Source organism: Chamaea fasciata, unplaced genomic scaffold, assembly GCF_029207755.1.
Source record: "Chamaea fasciata isolate MVZ Bird 193981 ecotype frontalis unplaced genomic scaffold, bChaFas1.0.hap1 SCAF_5, whole genome shotgun sequence".
NCBI lineage: Eukaryota > Metazoa > Chordata > Aves > Passeriformes > Sylviidae > Chamaea > Chamaea fasciata.
The window spans coordinates 46227181-46250637 of record NW_027094090.1 but is presented as its reverse complement, the minus strand read 5'-3'; the positions used below and the strand labels follow the sequence as shown (position 1 = coordinate 46250637).

At 39.7% G+C, this 23457-nt stretch overlaps 1 protein-coding gene across 8 annotated transcripts; it reads right to left on the bottom strand.

The window, feature by feature from the left end:
• Positions 1-679: 679 nt before the first annotated feature.
• On the bottom strand, positions 680-22936 carry TMPO (thymopoietin). 8 transcript variants are annotated; one of them, XM_066183421.1, is made up of 11 exons: positions 22547-22936; positions 14605-14731; positions 12852-13007; positions 10742-10842; positions 6080-6199; positions 5855-5950; positions 5189-5299; positions 4289-4378; positions 4141-4206; positions 3889-3980; positions 680-2560 (listed from the first exon to the last, which is right to left on the bottom strand). In XM_066183421.1, exons 1-11 carry the CDS (start codon positions 22787-22789, stop codon positions 2269-2271), a joined length of 1494 nt encoding a protein of 497 aa, XP_066039518.1. In that variant the 5' UTR covers positions 22790-22936; the 3' UTR covers positions 680-2268. The 8 variants fall into 8 exon arrangements, with proteins under 8 accessions (XP_066039518.1, XP_066039519.1, XP_066039520.1 ...); XM_066183422.1 differs by lacking the exon at positions 4289-4378; XM_066183423.1 differs by lacking the exon at positions 6080-6199.
• Between the last annotated feature and the right edge of the window lie 521 nt (positions 22937-23457).

Sequence of the window (23457 nt, the reverse complement as noted above, 5' to 3'; positions counted from 1 at the left end):
CTACTATATGTGCCACTCTTAGAATACCATGAGAACTTAATCTTTGGGGTCAGGGGAAAGATCCTAGTCTCGGGGTTACCTCACACTATTAAATGTCCGAAATATAAAAAAGTCCATTCCTTCCTTGAAGATGCATTACCTTCCAAGTACAACTGAACTGGATGTAGGTTACTTTGAGGACTTCTCTGGAAAACTCTTTACCATCTGTGAAGTAACACTGAAGTTGAGAGCATTCTCCAAAACAGCACAAAAATGAAAGAATGATGACATAATTGCAACAAAATTCAGTTCGTTTTGTTTTAATTGTGTTTTTTTTTTCTTTGATGATGCTAATAGTATCCCTGAAGGTGCATCAACTGAAAGTATTTCATCTAACTAGGAAAGAAAGATATATTTTACATTCACAAATACAGCAAAGTGGTGTAAGTAATAACTTAAAATGAAAAGGAAGTTCCTTTAGCACTGAAAAACAAATGAAAGCTATCTTCTCCCCTCACCCAAATTAAAGGCCTGACATAGGCTAAAGGATTATGGTGCAAAACTCTTGATACTGAAAATATGATGAATATTCCTCCCACCAAGTGACATGAACTGATCTGAGGTTATAATCAGATTTTTAATTTCTTTCCAATATGGAAGGCTGTAGCAGCGCAAAATGACACCACTGATACATCAAATGTCTTGCTTTTGCTGCCTTTCAGCAATGCATTTATTTTGATAAGGAAAATCCACACACATTAAAATCATTTTTATTTTTCTCCATTTTTGACACCAAAAGTGAATGTCTTATGTTACAATTCTCTATAGGATGAACACAAGTTTAGCTATTTGGATTACTCAAAAAAGCAGTTTAGAAGGAAAAAAAACATTAAACAGGAAAAAAACCCCAAAACTATTGCTTTGCTACAAATTACCATGTCTGTCCCCAAAGTTCACAGAAAGTAAAGCTTCCCCATAGCTATAGTCTACACAATAATTGTACCTAGAGTAAAAAGATATTGACTATTAACTAATGTTCTCAGCTTTTTATAAGTAGCACTTTAAGAATAAGTAGTATGATTTATTGCAATTTTGTACCAAGCAATAAGACTGAACATCTGTATGCTGCAGATTTAAGCACACCAAAAATGTATACATTCACTTTAAAAAAATTTTTGCTTATCACTCTTCATTGGTAGTAGTGAAGTCAGCTGCCTGCTCAACCAAGTTACACAATAGAGAGTGTTTCAGCATGCTTCCACTGAGAAAAATAGTCAATGGCATGAAAGTAGTAAATCTCACCTTAAAAGATGAAACTGTAGGAGAAAATGCAGCAATGCCCTCTTCATATAAGAATAAAACTTCATATGGAATTTTCACACTTTGAGAATACTTCTCTACATGAATATTTAAAGATAATCACATAAAGCTGTGTTGGAAAGACCTCACTCTTTTATAAAAGAAAAAAGACCACTGCTAAGGTTGGAATTTAGACTGCTTCAGATAACAATCTTGACCCAAAAAAGTATTTTAGTAGCAAATCATTATGATGTAGTTTTTATTTCCCACACATATTACTAATAAATAAGTTCCTCTAAGACATCTCTTGCCAATTAGGTTCGTATTCAGCTCCCACAACACTGTAAGCACTAAAATGAAGGGACACATTTAAATGAAGTTACACTTAAACGGAGTTACTAATATGATACTAAGACTTTTACAGAAATGCAAACAGGTTTACAGTTACATTTACTAAAAAGTTACAGTAATCTACAGAAAAGGTTGCTGTTGTACTCTCTCTACATCCTAAGAGATCAAATGCAGTTATGTTCTTACTAAAAAAATGCATTTCCCTTTACCCCCTGTTAAAATCCTTCTCTGCACTAATCTAGAGACAGAAGTACAACTTCTTTTCTGTACAAAGGAAAAGCTTTAAAGACACAGCTTCACATTTTACTACATTTTTGCCCTTCTCAGCTTCCAAGTTCTTGCAAAAACAAATATACATTTTCTCAAAAGTGAATTTAAAGGATGTCCACATTAAAAAAATAAAGCCTACAAAAAGTTCAAAGATTTAAAAAAATGTTACTTCCATGGCAGTGATCTCCTACTTGTCCAAAGTCCAGAAAGTTACTGATGTCCATTTAATATTATCTTTCTTCATTTATCCAATTTATCAGGTTCCAATCACATTATTTGCAGGAAGTCCTTGAGCCGATGAGAGGGCAGAAGAGTTCTCTACAATTAAAAAACAGGAGATCAAATTGGGTGTGCCTTTCAGAAAGATATTCATTTGGCACTGCCCTGAGTGACCAATTTCATGTATTTAGAAAAAGGATTTCCTTGATTAGTTTCCATTGACTGATAAACCAAAAACATGAAGACTGAAACAACAACAAAGAGAAGAACTTTTATCCAGACAGGAACAGGGCGCTCTTTTTTTATTGGTGGTTTCTCCGACTTGATGTCAGCCGAGGTACCATATTTTTGCGCATACTTAGAGTAACTTTCCTCCAGTATGAAGTCACTGTGCTCTAGAGGCCGGCTTGCAGCTCCTTTGATTGGTCTACGGCAGCTAGCACTGTTCGTCAAAAAAAAAAAAAAAATTGAAATACTGCATATTTAAAAGAGCAATCTAAAGTACATAGGAAAGTTTTAGTATAATTTAAGAACTAAGAGTTATTTCTGGTGAATACTGTACCTGTAATACTATTTTTGAAGCTTGACATATAATGATAGACATGTTAAAAGTTAATAATTCAATATTCAAGCAAACACTGTTAAAAAAAAAATCTCAAATGCTACTTCACCCTATCCACATAAAAAGGATCATAACTGACAATCAAACTGTAGAAGGTGTCTCCTTCTATTTGCTTTTCTAATGATTACTTATGCAGCCCCGTTGGGATTTCTAAACTTAAGATTACCACCAGCCAATAGAATATCTACAGATGGCTAAGCCAATACACAGAACTAGAAGGTAAAGCAGTAAGGATTAAAAAACCCCATGTACACTGCCAAGTTCTTATATGCAAGGAGTACACATATACAATTTTTATATATAAAAAAAAAGGTGGTATGGACTTAACTAGACCCCAAAACAGGAAGGCAAACTTGAGTGGTCAGCAGATGCACTACAGTAGTAGTAACTGGTACTATATATAGTCTCCTTATGGTTAAGACTTTATGCAATTGCAGTTCAAATTGAAGCTATACTTAACATGTTGGAAACACAGGAGATGGTTTCATATCTTAACATGGGGAAATTTCTTCTCAAATCTTCTACTCAGAGCAATTTTTTTTAATCTCCTAATTAACCAGAGGGTTGCTTCAATTTTTGTTTAAATATAAAGACTTGAAACAACAAAAAAAAACCCCAAACCCAAACAAAACAAAAAAACCCCCAAAAACCCACATGCAATAGCATTTCCTAGGTGCTATCCTTATTCATGCTAGGAATAATCAACATGACTGCCACTTAAAGGAAAAAATAGGGTATCTGAAAATTCTTTCTGGCTTTGCAAAAGAAAATTCAAATATATGCTGCGAGATCTTTCCTAAATTTAACAGCAGGCCTAAGCAGTTGCATCTAGCCAAAAACTTAAACATTGCAAGTCATTACCACAGAAAAACGCTTTCCGTTTAACTTTCACCATCCAGAAATTCCACTAACAATTCCTACTATAGTACCACCCTGTTCTCCCCCCTTCAATTTAAATAAAGAGGGGGCTGTTTTGGTAACAAATCTATGTATATAGAATGGAAGAATAGGTGGCTGTCACAAATGTCATTGAGCCAGAGTGCAAAAACTGTTCCTCGGAAATCTATCAATATAACCAAAAGATATTTCTCAGCTTAAATAGGTTTACAAGAACTGAGAAAAAAAGCCCCCATAAGCCTTAGAAATACCTAATTCCTGTAGGTGTTGATACTTCATAAGGGAACATTTCTTTAAGAATATCCCTTTCTACTCTTCTTTCTTCTGTAGTTCTCTCCAGCACCTAGGAAATCAAAAACAGTTAGTGGCCAAACAGACAGCAAAACCAGAAGTTTTTGCATAGCTATCTCAGTGACCACCACCATGTGCAATTTGTAAGAATGAATGATTCACCCTGTGACATTCAAGAAGCTTATTTCTTGGGTTTTAGAAGTTTGTTTAACCTTAATTACTGGAAGCCATCCGGTCACTTTTGGTGTCTTAAAGCATTTAGTGATCTCCTCAATTTCCTTTAAGATAAAGAATAAGTTGTATAAATCCTATACACCTGACAGCTGATGATATAGATGATCAAAAAAACTTAACCATTACCTCTATCATGGCTGTGTTGAGCAGATCACAGGACTGGTTGTGACCAACATGATTTAAAAAGCACTGATGTGGGCAATCTGCCTCTTCTTGCTGTTATAAACCATGCCACAGTACAGTAAAATACTGACTGGAAAACCCCACCAACAGTTTTGAATACAACATCAAGTTTACCCACAACCTTCTATTTGACAACTAAGTCTACATTGCAGTCATATTGTAAATGAAGTGTTAATAGCAGCTTTATCTACAGCTACATGAACAGATAGCATCTTGCAATGTAAAATTCCACAACATAACAGTATTACATTAATACAATTTACATAAACTTGCAGGTGCTTTAGACAGTTCTCCAAGAAATATAATTTTTGGCAGCTTGAATAGGTTAAAAGTAAAAGAATTATTTTCTTTCTTGATAACTGACAGGAATCTACAGATGCCTTTTTAATTCAAGCATTTGGTCTAAAGTAATTCCACTACTTGATTCCCTAAATTAAAGCACGTTGCATTTTTTCAAGATAGGCTGATTTACAAGCTCAAAAGGAGATAACCCAAGTCTACTCTACTTTGCACTATTCAAAGAATTTAAAAGAAAAAAAAAATCTGTGCTTTGTTCAGAAAAATAGCAGTACAAGGAGAAATAACAAATCAAAACATATTTGTCTTAGGAAGAAGGAAAAAATCAGATTTTCACACACATACACACCCAAACCTGAAAGGGGAAGAGAAAAATAAGTTTATATTCTCTTTTATGTCATGTGACAACACTAGTTTCTTTTGACTGGTGTCACCTGGGCAATGACATCCTCCACCCCCTCTGTACTAAGAAGTAAGCACATACACACAAGAGTTTTGTTCACAAAGAGTAATAAGCAAGAGCAATCTAAGTTTTAATTTATTTACTTCCGCTGTCATCAGTGGTTTCTTTGGTGTTCTTCTGGGCATGTCTGAGAGTTCACTGACTGACAGTGTAGGAGCTGCATGCTTGAAATTTCCAGGCACCCTATTGCCAACCTGCCGAGATTCAAAATTGTTCAAACTCAGAAACAGCCAAAATACAAAATGAAAAGGGGCAAGGTGGCAGAACCAAACAACAAAACCTTTATGTGCATTGAATATATGCATGTTAGAAGTTAACTCGAGAAGGTTATGCAACAGGTACTCCAAGATCAGCAAAGGGAACACGCAGCTTATCATTCCAAGTAGTTTCTTTTAAGCCATTTAGAAACATAAAAGCTATTTAGTTCACAAGAAAAGCCAGTCTTAAAAGCAAATGTTCTGCCTGTACTTAATTAAATTAAGAAAGTATCTAAGCTTTAAAGTGGTTCTTTTCTGCCCTCCCCCCCAAAAGACATTAGATGGGACCTAGGTGTTGACCTAGTCCCATGTCAAATTGAACAGTATTAGGTACTAAAACAGATACTGAATATGTGTTTACAAAGACTACTTAATAGTCTTATTTTCCTTAAAACAGTCTTCTATTTGGCCAAAACAGAATGATTCTGCCAGTGAAGATACATTACAGAAGAATACCACAATTGATTAAACATATTTACTAAGCATATTTACTAGGGTCTTGTTGCTTGCAGCCAATATAGTTTCATTTATGGGAGCACTCTCTGATATTACAGCATCATCTACAGGCAACTGTGCTGTAGCTTCCACCTGTTTGTTTAAAACAAACAAAAGACAACAATTGAATAAAAGAGTCACTGGGACCCTAAGAGTGAGAGAGAGAGAAAAAAAAGGCAAAAAAAAAGCTTGTCAAAAGCTATTACAAAAGCCTCTCATCACCCTTTTTCTTGGTGTTCTTCTTGACACTCTTGTAGACTCCCTAGAAAATGCCTGCAGAGGTCCACTTTTTGACGATCCACTTGTCCAGACAGTCTCAGTAACTCCATCTTGAGAATAGGTCTATTCAAGCATCAAACACATGATCATATATATGAAAACTAGCTCCAAACATTGGATACTCGCAACCAAAAGCCAAAATAGCATGCACACTCCAAAAGCAACATGTCTACAATCAACAAACTGTGGATACTAATACATTCAATAATGAATAGCTAGCTAGGTTAGTAGCATTGACCAGAATACTTACATTTGTGCACACTGTTTTTCAAATACAGAACTGAATAGATAATGCCCAACAGTAAAAACTCTTAATTTGCTTACTGCCCTAGAATGAGCTAACACCACAAGGAGTTACCTCAAGTCATGGACAGCAGACATGAAGCTTTCAGGCCCATTAAATTTCCTGTCTACACACACACAAAAATAAATCTATGAGCATAAGCAGAAAGCAACACCTAGTTCTCTACACAGATAGGGCTCTATTCTCTCAGGCAATAGTTGGGCACAGTTTATGCACAGCCACCTACATTTCAACAGGAACTAATCTTCAGCCACAGGGGTCAGGGACAGAGATACTTAATGATCTTAAAAAGTTTCCACATACAGGGATGAAACTAACAGTTTTCACGTAACAGCAGGTTTAAACAATCGAGCCTGACAAGATCTCTCACAAATCAAAGTAACAGCATGAAGCACCAAACTCTTATATAACAAACACAAATCATTCCCCATGCTTTACTGCAAGTTTCATGCTCAAAGCAAATGTCCTCCTCAAAACTAATTTCAACATGGAAAGGAAGATGTGGGTCTGCTTCTTGAAGATTACATACAAGATTTTTTTTAATTCGGTTAAGTTTAAAAATAAAAATTATTACTTTTTAAATACTTCCATCTTTGCACATTAACACCTCATACAGTGATGCATTACCAAGTTTTTGGAAGTTACACTCATTGCTAAATAAAGTTAATAACTGACACTGCAACTGTCAGTTACAGGTTCAATCGTGGAATTTACTTCACTACAACAGTATTAGCCCCAAAACAGTATGTTAAGAGAACAGGCTGAAAAGTATTTATTAATTGAGAGGGGACAGTGAAACTAGAAGCTGAGCAGCTTTATGGTTCTATGATAAATTCTGTATAACAGCTACTACATACCCAGCAGAGGGAGCACAAGTGTTTCACTTCATTCCAAAGTCACTAAAGTACTTTATAAAACAAATGCACAGACCTCAGTCCAAACAGATTCAGATTTTATTTTTTTTTTTTAGAATTATAGATTTCAGCCAAATTCTCAAAAATTCTGTACAATTTTAACAGACTTTTGATGAAACATCTTCTAACCCCTTCTTAAATACTTACCAGACACTGCATTCTGTTCCTTCCTGCAACCTACAATCACAATTCCCCATCTCAACCCCATACACTTTCTATTTGAGAGGTGTTCTTTAGAAGCTTGGAGAAAAAATACTGATTTCAGAGTGTTTCTACTCCAACACAATCCACTCAGGAAAGCAGGAAGGAAAATTCACTCATACTTTCCCCATCCCAGACTATTTGACTACGAATTACTTATCTTCTAATGAAATGTTAGAAGCACTTCACTAATAACTGCCTCTCTTCTTCAGATGTTTCAATCATGTTTTAAGTACCAAGTTTCAATTCATTTATTTTCAATCTTTTCGTTGAAAAGTCTAGGAAAAACCAGAACCTACTGCACGAAACCCATCCAGACTTCAGTAGAACACAGTCAACAGACAAAATAAAAAAGAAGAAATAAAAACCGTTGTCTATAGTTATAATTATCCTCACTGTCAACGGAGCAGGCCTCTAACCCTATCAAAATGTAACACTCACATTAGGTACGCCAATAGCCTGTACATGACCAGAGAAACTACAATGGTGTGGTACACAAGCAGTGTTCAGCAAGTGCTTCTAACTGTCAAAAAACTCATGAGCAGTGGAACTACAGATTATGGCTTTACCTCAGCTATCACTTACCAAGTTACTACACAGGTAGTCAAAAAAAATATACAGGGACGAGGAGGGTAACACAGCACATGCAGAATGTCATTGTACAAAGTTTCAGGAGAGACTAGTTCTACATTGCTCCTTAACATTTAGCCTGCCTCCTTCTGTCCAAGGCCATTTACTATGATGTATCAGGCTCAGTTTTGAACTCCTACTCGAGATTCACCTAATGGATTAGAAGGGGGTATTTAAATTAGGGTTATCTGCCAACTTTTCACTATGAGGAGGTAGTTAAACACAAACCGCTGAGCTCAAGTTCATCCAGCCCTCCACTGCTGACTGATAAGACCCATACGCCTGCTCAACCTCCCCACTCAGTTTCTTTTGCAGTAGTTTGCCTAATAACTACCTATTTGCACTCTCTTCTTAGGAGAGCAGCTACATCCAGCCATGCCAAATGAGTCTTGTCAGTTACGTGTGTCTGGTCTAAAACTAGTGCTGCACAGAACCTAGAAGTAACTAGCAAGTCTGCTCACACCACACTGCCTACCAGCTCAGCCTCACCATGCTTCAGACACTCAGTCTTTGAGCCAATGCCACACAGTGCACAATACTTCAGAATGGGCATAGTCCCTTGACACATTAGCTGAAAACCTACAATGCAATTCCACAGAAAGAAGGGGAGGGAAAAAAAACATCTTCTCCACATTCCGGCTTTGTTCTCAGTAAAATACATGACTACACACATTTGCTAGCCAAAAGCATTAAGTTGTTCTTGGCTTCATGTAGCTGCAAAATTTTATGGAGGGGGTGGGGTGGGTGGGGCTGTTTGTTTTGGGGTTTTTAGATGGTTTTTTCTGTATTTGTCTGTTTGCCGTATCTAAAAAAAGCCAAAAACCAAGAAACAATCAGAAGTTCAAAGGTAAAAGGTTTAACAAACTGAAGAGAGTTTCTGAAGAATTTGGCAATCTTGAAATCAGGTAATTTTTTGATTATTCCATTGATTAACTCCTGGTAATTAAAATACACAAGTTGCAAAATATTGCATCCGTACAGCACATGTAAGATTGCAAGACAAAACAGTAATAAGCTGATACTAATATAGTGAAACTGGATGACAAAAAATTGAGCAAACAAATCATCACTTAAAATGCCACAAAAATACCTCACTAAATCTCTTTTATTCCGTAAGCGAGTTCCTGTAGATTAAGTTTTGTTTGTTGACAGCAGAATTAAATATCTTTATTACACTGAAGCTGGCAGGGATAATTTTTTGGAAAAAAAAGTAATTCTTAAAATACAAGAAGATTAAGATGCTCATTATAAAGACCATTATAAGCAGAAGTTGTCTGAACAAATTAAAGAATATTTGGGGCATTGAACTATGTGTGTGTTTCAATTTTTTGAAGTAAAATTTGTTCAGCTTGTACCCTAAAACTCCAACTTAAAATAAGCAAATTAGTTATGGTTCTCGGTAACTGTGTTGTATTACTCAAGGTCATATAGCAGCATTTTACCTGCTTTAAGAGACATCCATAGCTAAAGCATTTTTATACATACACACACTGAATAGCAAGCATCTGGCATTTAACAAATTACTGAGAAATGTCACTGCGATCTGCTAAAACACACCAAGCAATTAACAAGTCAAATTCTGAGTCACTGAATGTTTCTTTACAAGTCCTTTACTGTAGCATAACTCCACTACTTACTGGTCAGATGAACACTGTAAAGACTCTATGTATCCTAAGGTGGGGAATAAGGTATTTTGTGACGCTTTCACATCAGAAGGACAGATCAACCATCAACTACCAAATCCTGTATTCCTCAGTTTGAAAATCAGAGATGCTTCTGTAAAATCCCTCTTGCATCAAGACAGCAGAATTAATATTTATAAGTAAAAGACAGGTGGTACATACAGGGAGATCTACACTTGTTATTTATGCTGCTTCTTCACAGGAGTTTTTCAACAAATTCATGTCTACTCTAGTACTGCTGCTACAAACATAGTTCCAGAAAAAATATTATACACACAGCTAGTGTATGCCTGTACACACATACACACACCTATACGTATAGGCATATAAAGCACATTACTTCACATATTACATTTAAATGAGTCATTAAGCAGAGGTATTTAAAATGAATACCTATATCTGGAGCAATCTATCCATATATATATGTATCTAAAAACACTTCTTAAAAAACCAAGTTTGTTTAAACTATGGGGGTTTTTTTGAGAAACCACTGCTTTTATTAAATCAAGTTGATTACAAGCATCCAACAGAAAGCCATCAGCCTATGTGACTTCAAAATCTGTCAGGTTTCCAAAACTAAGCATGTTAAAGTTGCCCCCTATTCTTCTCTCTCTAGGAGGTGCTACAGCAGCTGGCAAGTCAGACAAACAGCTTTTAGCAGACAGTAACTTTGAACATTATCAGACATGCTAAAAACAGCTGTTATAGTTAATTCACAAGATTTTCATGCTACATTAGAACAGGCTTTCTAAAAGAACTTTTAAAAAACAGCAGAGCTCACTTAGTCAAACGTGATGTTAAAAGTAGTAAGGCGTTTAGTGAGCACATCACCTGCAGTTAGTAGCTGTTCCACATGCTGCTATGATAAACATACCTGGTTGTGTTCAACAACTCTTTTTTGTTTGAGTGCCACCGGTGTCTTCGTCCTGGTTTTCAGAGGTTCTCTCTTCTCAAGCCTCAGCTCAGCCTTCGGATCTGCAACCAGTTTTAATGTAACTGCTTAATATGTTTTTTGTAGTTTCTATTTTACTACTGGTTGTGGGACTAGTTGAAACCAAATGTATTTTAATAAAAAATTGATTTTAAAAGGCAACTTAACTCTTATGAGTTACTATTTCCTTAAAAAGCTGTGAAACAGGTAGATTTCTCTATTAGATGTATAAGAACAAAGACATTTGAAGAATAACCTTAAAATTATTTTAAAACACTGCCCCACATATTTATGTTTTCTGCTAAAAATCCTACACTTCAGATAAGCCTTGACCAATCCAGCAGTTCCATTTAGAAACTGGTATCAAATTTCAATTCCTTTAACTGAAGTACCACTCTATTATTGATTGTAAGCTTGTCAATGTTGGTTGAAGTTGTTAGCTTAGTTTATCCTAATATATGTCCTTTTATATAAAACCCCATTTTTGATGTAGTAGAAAGGAGAGTGGTTAGCAGTCAGTCATCTCACCAATAAGAAGATGCATTATTTCCACTGCTTTTCTAAAATTCTAATAGCATTACACCAACATATTTAAGATTTACTCACAAAAACCTTTTTTTTTTTTTTTTTTTTTTTTTTTGTAAGGGAGAAGGGGAAAATTTGGTTTGAGTTTTTTTCCTCAGTGTGTGAACAGTTCAGTAATTATATGAAGCATATGCAATTATAAGAAGTTAGCTGTCAGTTGTGACTGGGCTCCTGGGTGTCCCAAACACTAATAAATCAAACTCTAATATCCTTTCCCCTTTAAAAGTGCAAGAGATAAAGTAGAAAAACAAGCCCCAACATGCAAGGGAGATCAATCCAATTACTAGTTGTATTTCAATCCTTTCTGTCCTATGTCCATGGAAATTCCTGCAAAAACAAAAAAATCCCAATCCACTCCTAAAACCAAACCACACTAAATAAGCACCTTTTAACACTCCATTCAAGTAATTCTTTAAAACCTGTGCTGCTTTTTATTTTGTAAATTGCACAATGGTGTGTTTTCAGTTCCACTTCCTCCAGCACTACACTTTCTTGATACAAACGATATTAAAACTACAAAAAAACACATCCAGGACCAACCAATCAACCACCCTCCAACTAAATCCATAAAGAATGGGAAAAGGAGCTGAATCATAAGTGTTAGATATTAAACAGAAAAGAACAAAAGTTTAATAAACAAACATTCATTCACTACGCGACAGTAAATAACTACTAGTATTTACTGTGAGCATCACAAGACAAAATTGGACTGGTACTTCAGTATGAAGTGCAAAGAACATTGAAACACCCAATATGCAGTTCTCTTGTCTATTGGATTTACAGGTTTCAGTCTGGGGAAATTGGATAAAAGGAACCAGTTCAGTAGCAAAAAGTTTCTTTTCCCAGAACAGGCACCTGGATCACTGTGCTGGTACTGCATGATCCAGTACATGACTGACACGGGCAACAGCAGTATCTTACAGCCTCACCCAACAGCAAGATTGTAGGAGAATATTCTGAGGAACATTAGGAATGGGGCTGCGGCCCAGCTTCATCACCAATGGGGTGCAGCTGTATAAGACAGGTGAACAGCACTGAAAGAGAAGCCTGGAAGGCTGATGCGTATTGAGCAATCACAAAAGAGTAAAAGGGAACACAGGCGTTACGCATGTGAGAAAGAAAGGTATAAAGAGTTAGGAGGAGAGACAAGAGAGGTTTTTGCTGGCTGTGCTGCAAGGAGGAAGGGTCAGGTGGTTGTGTCACAGACAGGAAAGAGTTAGCTGGTCCAGAAGAGGGAAGGAGAGGAGTCAATGTTGCATGGAGCTGCCCATGAGAATACGCACAAAAAGGTAAAGAGTTTTTACTACAGGATAATAAACTGACTGTGTCAGTCAGTTTGAGACCACCGTCCAGTGGTGCCAAGCACTGACTCAAACACAAGATCATACCCTCTTTAGGTTATTTCTACAGTGAGTATTATTCATGTATAATTTGAATCATTCCCATGCAAGTTCCACTCAAGTCTTACCTTCTTCATTGTCACTGTACTGGTCAGAATCATTGTTTCCGTTCTGTCTGGTGTTCTCAGTAGTTGAAATCGCTGGGAGAGGCACAGGTGCCTTCAGGTCAGGACCTTGTTCCATTAGTTTCAAAAGCTTTTTCTCATAAAGTTTCCTAGTAGTAGCTACAATAAGGAAGGATACACGTTGCAGAAAATTTTAGTCTTTCCTGACTTGACTGATAGAACTTAGCTGTTACATATTCTTTAGGAATTTTTGAACATAATGTTTTGTTTATTTTCAGTCAGTTTTTATGGCCCAGAGTGTGTGTATACATATATATATACACACACATACACACCTCTAGGTACATAACTCTGCCTCTAAGGATTCTAACTGTTCAGTTTAAGAGAATATTTGGATAAGCTTAGACCTCTTGGTACACTGAAAGTTACAGAAAGGAAATACATGGGAAGTGAGTTTACATGCTTCTTAGCTGTTTTGCTTCATACGCTGCAATATACAAGTTGTTATTCCCTCACCAAAAAGAATTAGTGAATTTCATATTGCAAGGGCAACAAATTGCACTATTATGCTTCTAATTCCCTTACCCTGGAATTAATGCCCCTGCCTTTGCCCTGTTGTCAAACTCAGCCCAATAAGCATCAGAGGTAGTGCAAGCAAGCAGCAACAACTTTCTGCTTGCCGCCATCTAGCCATCAGGTTGGTTTGCTTGATCTAAGAGGACAGCTGTTTGAAACATTTAAAGTCTAGCACATACTTCCACATCTAGACTTGCTGGCAAAAATCTGTAGAGGTGACTGGTGCCTGAGCTGTTAGCTGCAGAAAAAAAAAATTCTAACTTCTGAAGTTTTCTGATAGGAGGAAACCACCATTTAAAAGAAATAGCAGCCTCTCAAGATAGAGTCCATACCCTGTAAGAATTAAAGGCAATAAATTAGACCAAATGTAAATGCCTTTCTAGTGGACTAGACAGGTTCTTGAGTTTTTCATACTTGAGTACTATCCAAGAGGTACAAGATGAATGGCAAGGCATGCAGAATCAGCTAACTGAAAATATTACAGATAAGACTTTGAATACACACAGGACTGCAGGCTCAGTCACAGACACTTCTATCCACCTAGGATTTCAAGAACATTCCACAGAAGGCTCTGCATACTACAGACAATATTTTTTTAAAGAGTTGTGAAATCAAATTCCTTTGCCATTAGGCTACTTCACAATCTGAAAGACAAGGCACCTTGACCACAGATGAGTGCCCAAGGCAGGAGATTAGGCTGGGGTCAGAACTACTCCTGACATAGGCCAGCACACAGGACAGAATGCTAGGCTAGAAAAAAATACTAGCAAAGGAAAACATTACTGCACAATGTAGTGAGTAGGAAATGCTCTAGGGATAAGGAAGTTCCCTGTTCTCATTCTGCTCTGAGTACTATTAGGTTATTATGTAAGACGTATTTCCTATTTAAGGAGGCCCAGATCTAAACCTCTATCAGAAGACCTAACTACCCCAGGACTGAACTTTAACTAATAGCTACACAGCTTCAGAACAGAAGTTGGAACATCTCCAGCTGGCCTAGAACACAAGCAAACTGCAGACTTGCCCAGGTACAATGCTCAAGACTTTTCAATGTAAACAGTCCAATGAAAACATCCTAGATGGGAAGTAGGATTGCAACAGTACTGGTACTAAAAAGTAACTGAATCAGGGAAACTTCACAAGTGAGGTTTAGTGAGAAATACTGGTTCAATTGACCTACCTACAATCGGGCCAGGATTTACTCCATACTTCATAAGTTGCTCTTGAAGGTCTTCATTACTCATCTCTGTTATATCTAGGTCATCCTTCTCCTCTGGTCTGGGTTTGTCAGTTTTCTTTGTAGCTTTCTGAGAGCAGGAGGGAGAAATGAGAGACAGAGTGTTTCCAGTTAATACTGAACACATCTTTTTCTTCTAAGGGAACAGAAGACATAAGAGTACTAAACATATAAACCCAGAAAAAATTAATTCTATTCTCGCCCATGACCACTACTAAAGCTTATGTGAAACAGTACAAAAACATTTACACCTACTATGAAAACATGCACAACTTTTCTACTTAGGAAGGAAATACCCATTACATGGCTCCTCTAGAGTTTAAAAAAAAAAAAAAAAAAAAAATCACTCATTATTCTGGTCTTGTGTTTTAATTTGAAGTACAAGTACACAGTGGGAGGAGATTGCTTTCCTGTGACTGGAGAAAGAAGCTTTTAGCTGTTTCACCATCACTACACAAAAGTACAAATATTTATGTTACATTGGCATTTATTTGCATTATTTTTCTACCTGGTAGGTCAGCATTTCTTCCTCTAACGATCTGGAGCAAGTTCTTTAGTATTTACATACTTTCAACCAAGTTTCCAAAACTCCTATTCCTACTTGTCCTGTCATCCCCTGTGAGATTACATGGGTGTTACCAGGAAAGGCAAAAATCAGAAACAGTCTAAAATTTTCAAAATCCTGCTTAGGCCTCTGCTACTTGTAGCTCTAACAAATTCTAAACCAAACTCTCACAACACTACCTGAACACTTGGCAATGCACCATCTCACCACAAACAGATGGCTATCAAAATAATCTGCTGAGATGCTACTCCTAGATTAGCAGTTTCTACTCGATCCAAACAGAGTGATCATAACATTTCTTCAGCTTGGGAAGCCTCTGTTACTACAATAGGCATTGTGAAAGTGAAGAGGTGAGAGAAAAAAGCATGCTAAGGATTTACATGCTCTTTACTAAGAAAGACTTTGATACTGCTTTGAAATAAGTCATATTTGTATCCCAAAGTTGTATTATAGAAACAGAAACAATTTCTGCACTTACCATTTTTCTCAACTCAGTTGTCCAGACAGCCTATCTTGGTTTTTTTTGGTACTAACAAAAGACTAAAATTCCAAATATAAATATGCAATAAACAACACTCAGTAACAATTAACAGGTCTTTTTCTTGATGCATTTTATAAGATAGCAACAAAACACTTTAAGATGATTTACATGAGCCAACAGTATCTATCTAGCTATTAAAGCCAGTTCAATATCTGTTTGCATGCAAGCTTGGTAATGCCTCAAATATCTCGGTATTTTAAAGCTAAGCAGGGACTGTATGAGGGTTTCCCAAATATATCTGACTCCAAGTTTTCCTCTGACTCCTGGATATTCCGGCATGATGAACTTCAAATCAGCTGCTGAAAAGCAACAGAATCTCCAAGAGATCATGGCACTTCTGTATTCTAAGAAATAGACTCCAAACAGTCTGAAGAAAGTATAGGGTCATTAAAGTGGCAGATTTGCCTAAAGACAGATTTACAACTCACTTTATCAGTCATTCTACTCCTAACTAGTTTTTGAAGCAATTGAGCCTCCTTACACAGTACACAAGAAACAATCAACCTGCAGCTGCACAAGACTTTTTTTCACTTTTGAACCTGTTGGTCATAACACTATGTCAAGTTAAATATCACATTAACTTCAATTTCATATTCAGTGCATTTTTTCTGGACTACTGAACCATCCAAACAGAAAAAAGTTCTGAAAAAAAGGCTGGGCTTTCTTGTTGAAGTCTGTTTAGACTAATGAGAGCTCTGGTTTTTGCCCACATCACCAAGCAGATAAACAAAGATGGTATTCCAAATTTCAGAAGAAAACTACCAATGTGCAGGAAATTGACATTCCAATGACACTTTAGAAACTGGAAACCTAATCTAATGTATCTTCTCTACCTTTGTTCACTTATAGACCACAGAAGATACTATAACAATATATACCAGAAAAACTACTCAGCATTCTGGATGCTTTACAGCAATCTTAGCCAGCAGAAATCTAACTGCAACTAATGAGTACCACAGTACCCTAACACAAGTAAATTCACATATGTCATGGTTTCTTTGTGGCTTTTTTTCCTTCAAAATACCATTTCACTTTTTCCTGCACTACTGTCACAAACAGAGATCATAAAAATAGCCAGTTTCAGCAAAGAAAAAGAGTAGGGAGGGGATGAAGAAAGTTGAAAGTAATGTGTTCTTCAGTAATTGGGTCACATGCGTTCATTTTGTGTTCTGCAAGGTCACAGCTTTTACTTTTGAACACCTACTCTCCTTAGAGCAGGAGCAAATGACTTCCCTCATACAAGTAGAAAGCTGCCATTTAACTGTTTTCTGTACCACAAGAGGAGTCCCTAGAAGCATAAGGCAGGACAGAAGAATTTCTCATACCTCAGCTGTGGTATGACAGCATTAACTTCAGCAACAAGACCAGCTTTAATCACCACCACTATTAGAGTGCAATGCACCACTATACTTCCTGTGCATCATGACAATTTATCTGCTGGACTACACCATGAGACAGATCAAAAGAGCTAGCTTAAAAACTTAACACTGTAGATTAAAAACAAACAAACCAACCCCCAAATCCCATACCTGCATTTATCTGTTATATGATCACTACTAAAATTTGTCTTACTGTGGTGCAGAGTTGAAGCGCTTAAAATGAAATTGTGGCAATATCCAGGATTTGCCAAAGTAAGGTGGTGCAGCTGACCACTTTGCCCATAATGTAAATATTTTTGCAATAATACACCCAAATCTATGTAAATATTTTTGCAACAATATATCCAAATCAAGAAATCCTTATCTGAAAATCTTCTAATCCCATTCAGAGCTCACAGCATAAAAAATTATTTCCAGTCACTGCTATTTTCTAGAAAACAGAAGATGGAAGACTATCTGCATACTTCACTTGAGAGATTTGTTCACATCAGAGATAGCAATTTGGTAGTGGTATCTGTCAGGCTCAGTTTCTGATTGCCTAGGAACTAACTCTTCAAACAAGTACTGAAGTGCATTATAAGCATGGGGCTGCCATACAGCATTCTCAGAACTGGGGCCACAGAAAAACAACAGCGAAAGAGCAGTTCATCTTCTCAAGTACCATCTCTGGACAGCACAAAGCTTTCACTTTCTTTTGTAGCAAGAACAGCAGAAAATGCAAGCAAGCAGTATTTAGACTTGGAAGCTACCTACCCCTTACCTTTGGCATTCCTGCTGAACAGAAATGAACAGCCAGAGACCAGCTTAATCAGGAAAACCTCATAAGCACTTGTACTAGCCCTAGCACTGTCCCAAAGACAAGCATAAGAAACATGCTAAAGAAGCTGTTAAATAATAAAACCAACAACTATGGGGCATCACTAGAAAACTATTTTCAAATCCCAAGGTAAATGGCATCTACATCAGGATACACAATGATTTTAATCCCAAACAGGAGCAGCTTCATCACTAGATGCAAAAAGGGCACTTATTTACCATTTTTCTGATGAGGTTAAGATAGGCTAAAGAAAGCCCAAATCACACCAGCAGAATGCTGTTGTCCAGTTTGCAGAGTTCCCTCTGGTAACAAATAACTATTTCTCTAATGAGAGGTGAAGATAAGGAACTGGATATGCAAAATGTTAATAATAGATTTATACTGTGAAATAGTATACTGTCTTTATTTTCGCACCTTTTATTCTACCATATACAATCATTTCCTGCAGTAGAATTTCCTTTTTTAAGAATCAAGTCCTACTGAACTTTTTAACTTTAAAGGCCTGGAGACAATATTTACCAAAAGCTACAGGACAGACAAAATAAACAGTGGAAAGGAAATTATGCAGCAAAAAATATCAGCAAATAGCGATACACACAACTTAAAGAATTCACTACCTTTTAACCCTAATTAGTAAGTGCCAGACTTAGAATTTCCAAGCCTATGTACAGTAACAGTTATAAATTGTAAGATTATGGACTATTCAACCTTTCCACCCCCTTCTCCTCCCAGACACTCATTTCCATGTTACTTGGCAAAGGAAATGTACCCACTCAAAGTCTGAAGGTGCAGAACAGCATGGCAGGACTTGTCACTGCAGTGGGAATTACTTTGGTCATCTCATCCCTGCTGCCCACAACTTTCTCTAAGGCAGCAGATAAGTGCCTTTTAAAAGGCCACAAAGGATTTAAACTCTGCTTTGGGTGACATTTGTGCAGCAAGTCATAATTAAGACATACAGCCACACAGGAAACACCAAATAGATTCTCTACCTTCACTGGGCATACAGAGACGCTTTATACTGTCTCACCTATCCAGTACACTTTCCACACAGCTAATCTTCATAAACTACATGTTTTACTAGTACATTCTCTTTTACAATAGGGAAGAGGTTGAAGCTCTTGTTACCTCAGCTACAGCTACTACAACCACAGCATTCCAACTATGAAGAGCTGAAGCTGGCTCTTTATTTACTTGGCTACTTGATTAGTACAAAAAGCCCCAACAATCCAAACAAACAACTCTCTCCTGCTCCATCACCATCAAACCAAACACCTTTATCTGATAGGTCTCTTGTATGGCCTTTCAAACAGGCCCTTCAGATCCAGATATTCTCATCATACCTCCATCAAAAAGAGACATTTGACTGATCTTTTTCATATCATCACTTTAAAGGTCAAAAATATCACTCAAGATATGTTTTAGAACTGGTTCTTCCAGGACATGAAATACACAATAAGTTCAGTCATCATAATCTACACATTCTAAGCTCTGAACAGTTTCTATTTGACAAAGAGCGTCAAGACAATATTTTTGGTATGTGCATAAAAATAATGGTCCTAGAGAAGCAGAAATGTAATTTCATAGCTACTTTTCCTGTGAGCACAGATATGTGCTGATATTCAGCCCATAACTAACCAGGACAAGGGACACTCAGATGCAGGTGGTTCACCCTGCAGCAAAACAGTGTCTTGCATACCTACTCACTGTCCTCACATACCTCTATGCTAAACAGGCTTAGAGGAAAAAAAGAAAAAAAAAGTTGCTCATAAACATAAGTAGAGCTGGACAAGTGGAAAAGCAGGCTCCTCAAGACAATGTTATCAGACTGAAGCACAAACAGGCAAACAGGTGTGATTTTAAAAGCTTTTCCTCTTCTGGTAGGAATATATAGCCAAAGTGAGCTACGTATTCTTGAGCTGCATAGAGCTAAGCCCGAAGAGTGATGGATTCAAAACACATAATTTGAACAGAATTCAAACTATGGGATTTTGTCTCTGTACAGCTTTCATCAATAGAAAATAAGCACCTAAATGCATTATCAAACGCAAAAAAAAAAAAACCAAACCAAAAATCAACCCAAAAAAACCTCAAAAAACCACTAAAATGACAGTGTAGGCAGTTCAAAATTACTAATGACTACAGCCATGTCAAAACTCTAATGGCAGTATTAAGAGAGGCGGTGTAGCTTTCAGTGACTGGAGCAGGGATAGTCAGACGACTCCTTTGCACTTGCTGCTCATAGCCATTTTAAGAAAAGCGATGCGTGCCCCCCTTCAGGACCCCGCAGCCAGGCGAGTGACCCCGCAGCCCGCGGCACCCGGCGCTGGGAGGGCCCCGGCGCGCCCCCTGGCGCCCGGCCCCGCACACGGCCCTGTCCGCACGGGCCGCGACCCCGCCCGCGCCGCCCCACCCTCCGACCGCTCCGCACACGCGGGACTGCAACTCAGCCAGCCCGCGGGCTCAGAGAGGCTTCTGGCTTCTGACTGTGTGCTCGGAATAAAGGAAAGAGCGATGAGGCCCAGAGAGGTGTACGGGAAGGCCCGTTCCTTTATTTTATTCGTCCTTTCCATAAATCCTTGCAGTTCCAGCTTCCCCTTTGCCCCTTATTTCTAACTTCTTCAGAAGTCTTGAGTGCTTTCCCTCCTGTCCTCTCTTAATCTTATCAAGACATTTTGCTTTGTTTTTTCACCAGAACCCCAGTCCCCTGGGATGTCAGACTTCCCTCACTCTTCCTCTTCTTTCCAACTGTTCTGGGGGAAAATCGCCCTGGAGACACGTGTGCTAATCTTTTTGGAGGAGAGCTGCTCAGAGAAGCACCCTTATGCCAAAAGACATTAACAGGGACAACAGGTAGTCAGGATACAAGCAGTTTCACAACTACTCAAGTGGCACAAAGAACACGAGCACACATCATTCCAGTTGGTTTTGCTTGGCAGGTATTGTTTGGGATTTTTCTGAGTGTTTTGGTTTGGGGTTGGTTGTTTGGGGCAGGGGGGCAAGGAGAAGGCAATACAACACAGGGCACAACGGACACAAATCTGAGCAACTCTCACTAGAGTATTTGCCGAAATTCTGGGACCTCTGATGGTACAGTGCTCTGATACTAACACACAAGATAAGCATAAATAGCACAGAGCCTTCCAGATATTGCTAACAGAAGTGTAGGCGTACCACCCATTCTGTAAACATCAAAAAAGTCACCCGTAATTGTTTAAACTTAAGCACTGAGGAAAGGAAAACTCAGATCTCGGATAGGAACTAGCAGTTCTGAGACGTTCCTCTGCCAACAAGGATGAAATAAGTCAGATTCAAGCTCACACTGTTTTACTCAAAAGCACCTTATAAATGCTATCAGCAGACCACTCTAAGTCAGAGAAATGTCTGTTTCACTGTAACTGCATTCAGTGAATACCAGTTAAGTGTCTGAAATAGATGCTAAGATAAATAACTTGGTTTTAGAGACCTCTTCCTCTTGAAGTTGCAGTTTTCAAATTTTTAATTCGAGCACTCTTCTCTTGGGCTTTTGAAGGTTAAAGCGTGAGAGACCTTCGAAGGACTCCATTTCTCGGCACTCTCTTAACTAACGACCTTTGAAACATAGTATCTACGATATAATTAAATAGTATTATCACACACATTGGGACTCCGGAAGCTGATAATCATTATCCAAGTCTTTTCTCGAGACCAGACATCTGACAATTATCAATTGCTTTCTCAATGTATGCAAATTTATAGTCCACTTATGAAAAAGAAGGAAATCACATTTTCCCAAAAAGAAAAATTCCAAATGGCATCAGCTTCCCCTCTTTCCTTACATGTATAAAGTCTAAGAAAACAAGGACAGTGGACGAACTGAACAGGCACCAGAGGCGCTTTGCTATAAAACACATCTTAGAGGTACGAGCAAGACATCTACATTACGCAGACCCTCTTTACACTAAGCAGTCCACTTCATTAAGTGAAGTGGAAATGGACTAGCAACAAACCAGCTGTTCCCTCACAGCTTCATCCTTTCATTTAGAGGCATTTACACCAAGTAGTATTGCTGCCGTACAACCAAGACAGCGGACGGGAGTCCTTTCCTAAGCAAGTTGCAGCCTCGTGCAGTCCTCTTGCTTCATTCCTCCAACCCCGAAATAGTCTACTTAGGAGATCGCCCGCCAAGCTACAGTAAAGGGTTCCCAACTTGCAGTCGGGGGGCTGTCGCACTCTCCACACGCGGTCGTGCTGCCCCTGCCCCCCCCAGGCCGGCCGCTCCAAAAGGCGCTCAGGGCGGGACGCATCCTAGATGAGCAGCCTTCGACCCCTGGCACCGACCGGCCGTCCGAGCTCATCCCCGACACGGGGCGACCGCCCGGCAGCGCCGCTGCTCCTCTCCCCCAGGCGGCGGGACCGTCCCGGCGGGGCACGATCCCGCCCTCGGCCGAGCCGGAGACTCTCCCGACCCCGTGCGGGGTCCCCGGCGCGTCGTGCCGCGCCCCGAGTCGCGGGCGGAGGCGGCCGGCCCCGTTCGGGCGGGAAAGCGGGCCCGAGGCTGCCGGAAAGCCAAGGCGGCGCGGGCGGGAGGCAGCAGTACTCACCCGCCCGGCGGCAGCAGCGCCGCGGCTCCGGGCGCCGAGAGGTGTGGGCTCCCGCTCCTCGTCGCTGGAAAAGTCGGGCTGCGCGAGGGCGGGCGGGTTGCGGGCGGTGAGGTGCTGCAGGTAGAGCTGCACGTACACGTCCTTGCGCTGCTCGCCGCCCGGGAGGCTCACATTGTTGGCGATCAGCTCGCTCTTCAGCTTCTCCTTGGTCAGCACCGACGGATCCGCCAGGAACTCGGGCATCGCCGCCGGCCGCAGCCGCCGCCGCTCTCCCGGGAGAGGCACCAACAAAGCGCGGGGAGAAGGGGCGGGGGAGCGGGAGGAGGAGGACTCGCCTGCTCCGCGCCAGGGACCAGCTCCACAGCGGGCGGCCGCGCGCACCAAGCGCTTCTTCCCAGCCGGCAATAAGCCGCACCCTGATTGGCGGGGAGGGCGACGAAGCGGCCCCACTATTGGCTGGCGAAAGGAAAAGGGGCGGGGCGCGCGAGCGCAGCAGCGTTGGTGCTTTGCGCGAGGAACAGTAACGCAGTTTAAATTCGGCTCGGGCGGGAGAGGCGCGTGGGGCGGCGCTCGCGGGCGCCGGGAAGGGTGAGGACCTCGTCGGCGCCCCGTGGGTCCCGGTGACTCCGGGACCTTTTCGGGTGACAGGTGTGTCCCCGACGGCGGGAGCGCCTGTCGCGAGCAGCGGGGGAGGTGGTTAACGCGATCCCGGTTACCTGCTGTGATCCCGGTGTCCTGCCGCGACACCTGCCGCCGCCTCTGCCCGCCCCGCTGCTCCGCAGGCACCTGCGGCCCTGGCGGAGCGCGCCGCGGGCGGCCGTCCCTCCCGCGCTCGGCAGCGCGGGCCGGGCGGGCACGGGAGTTGTCTCTCCCCCGGGATAACCGCCCTCGCCAACTCTTTAGCTGTCGGG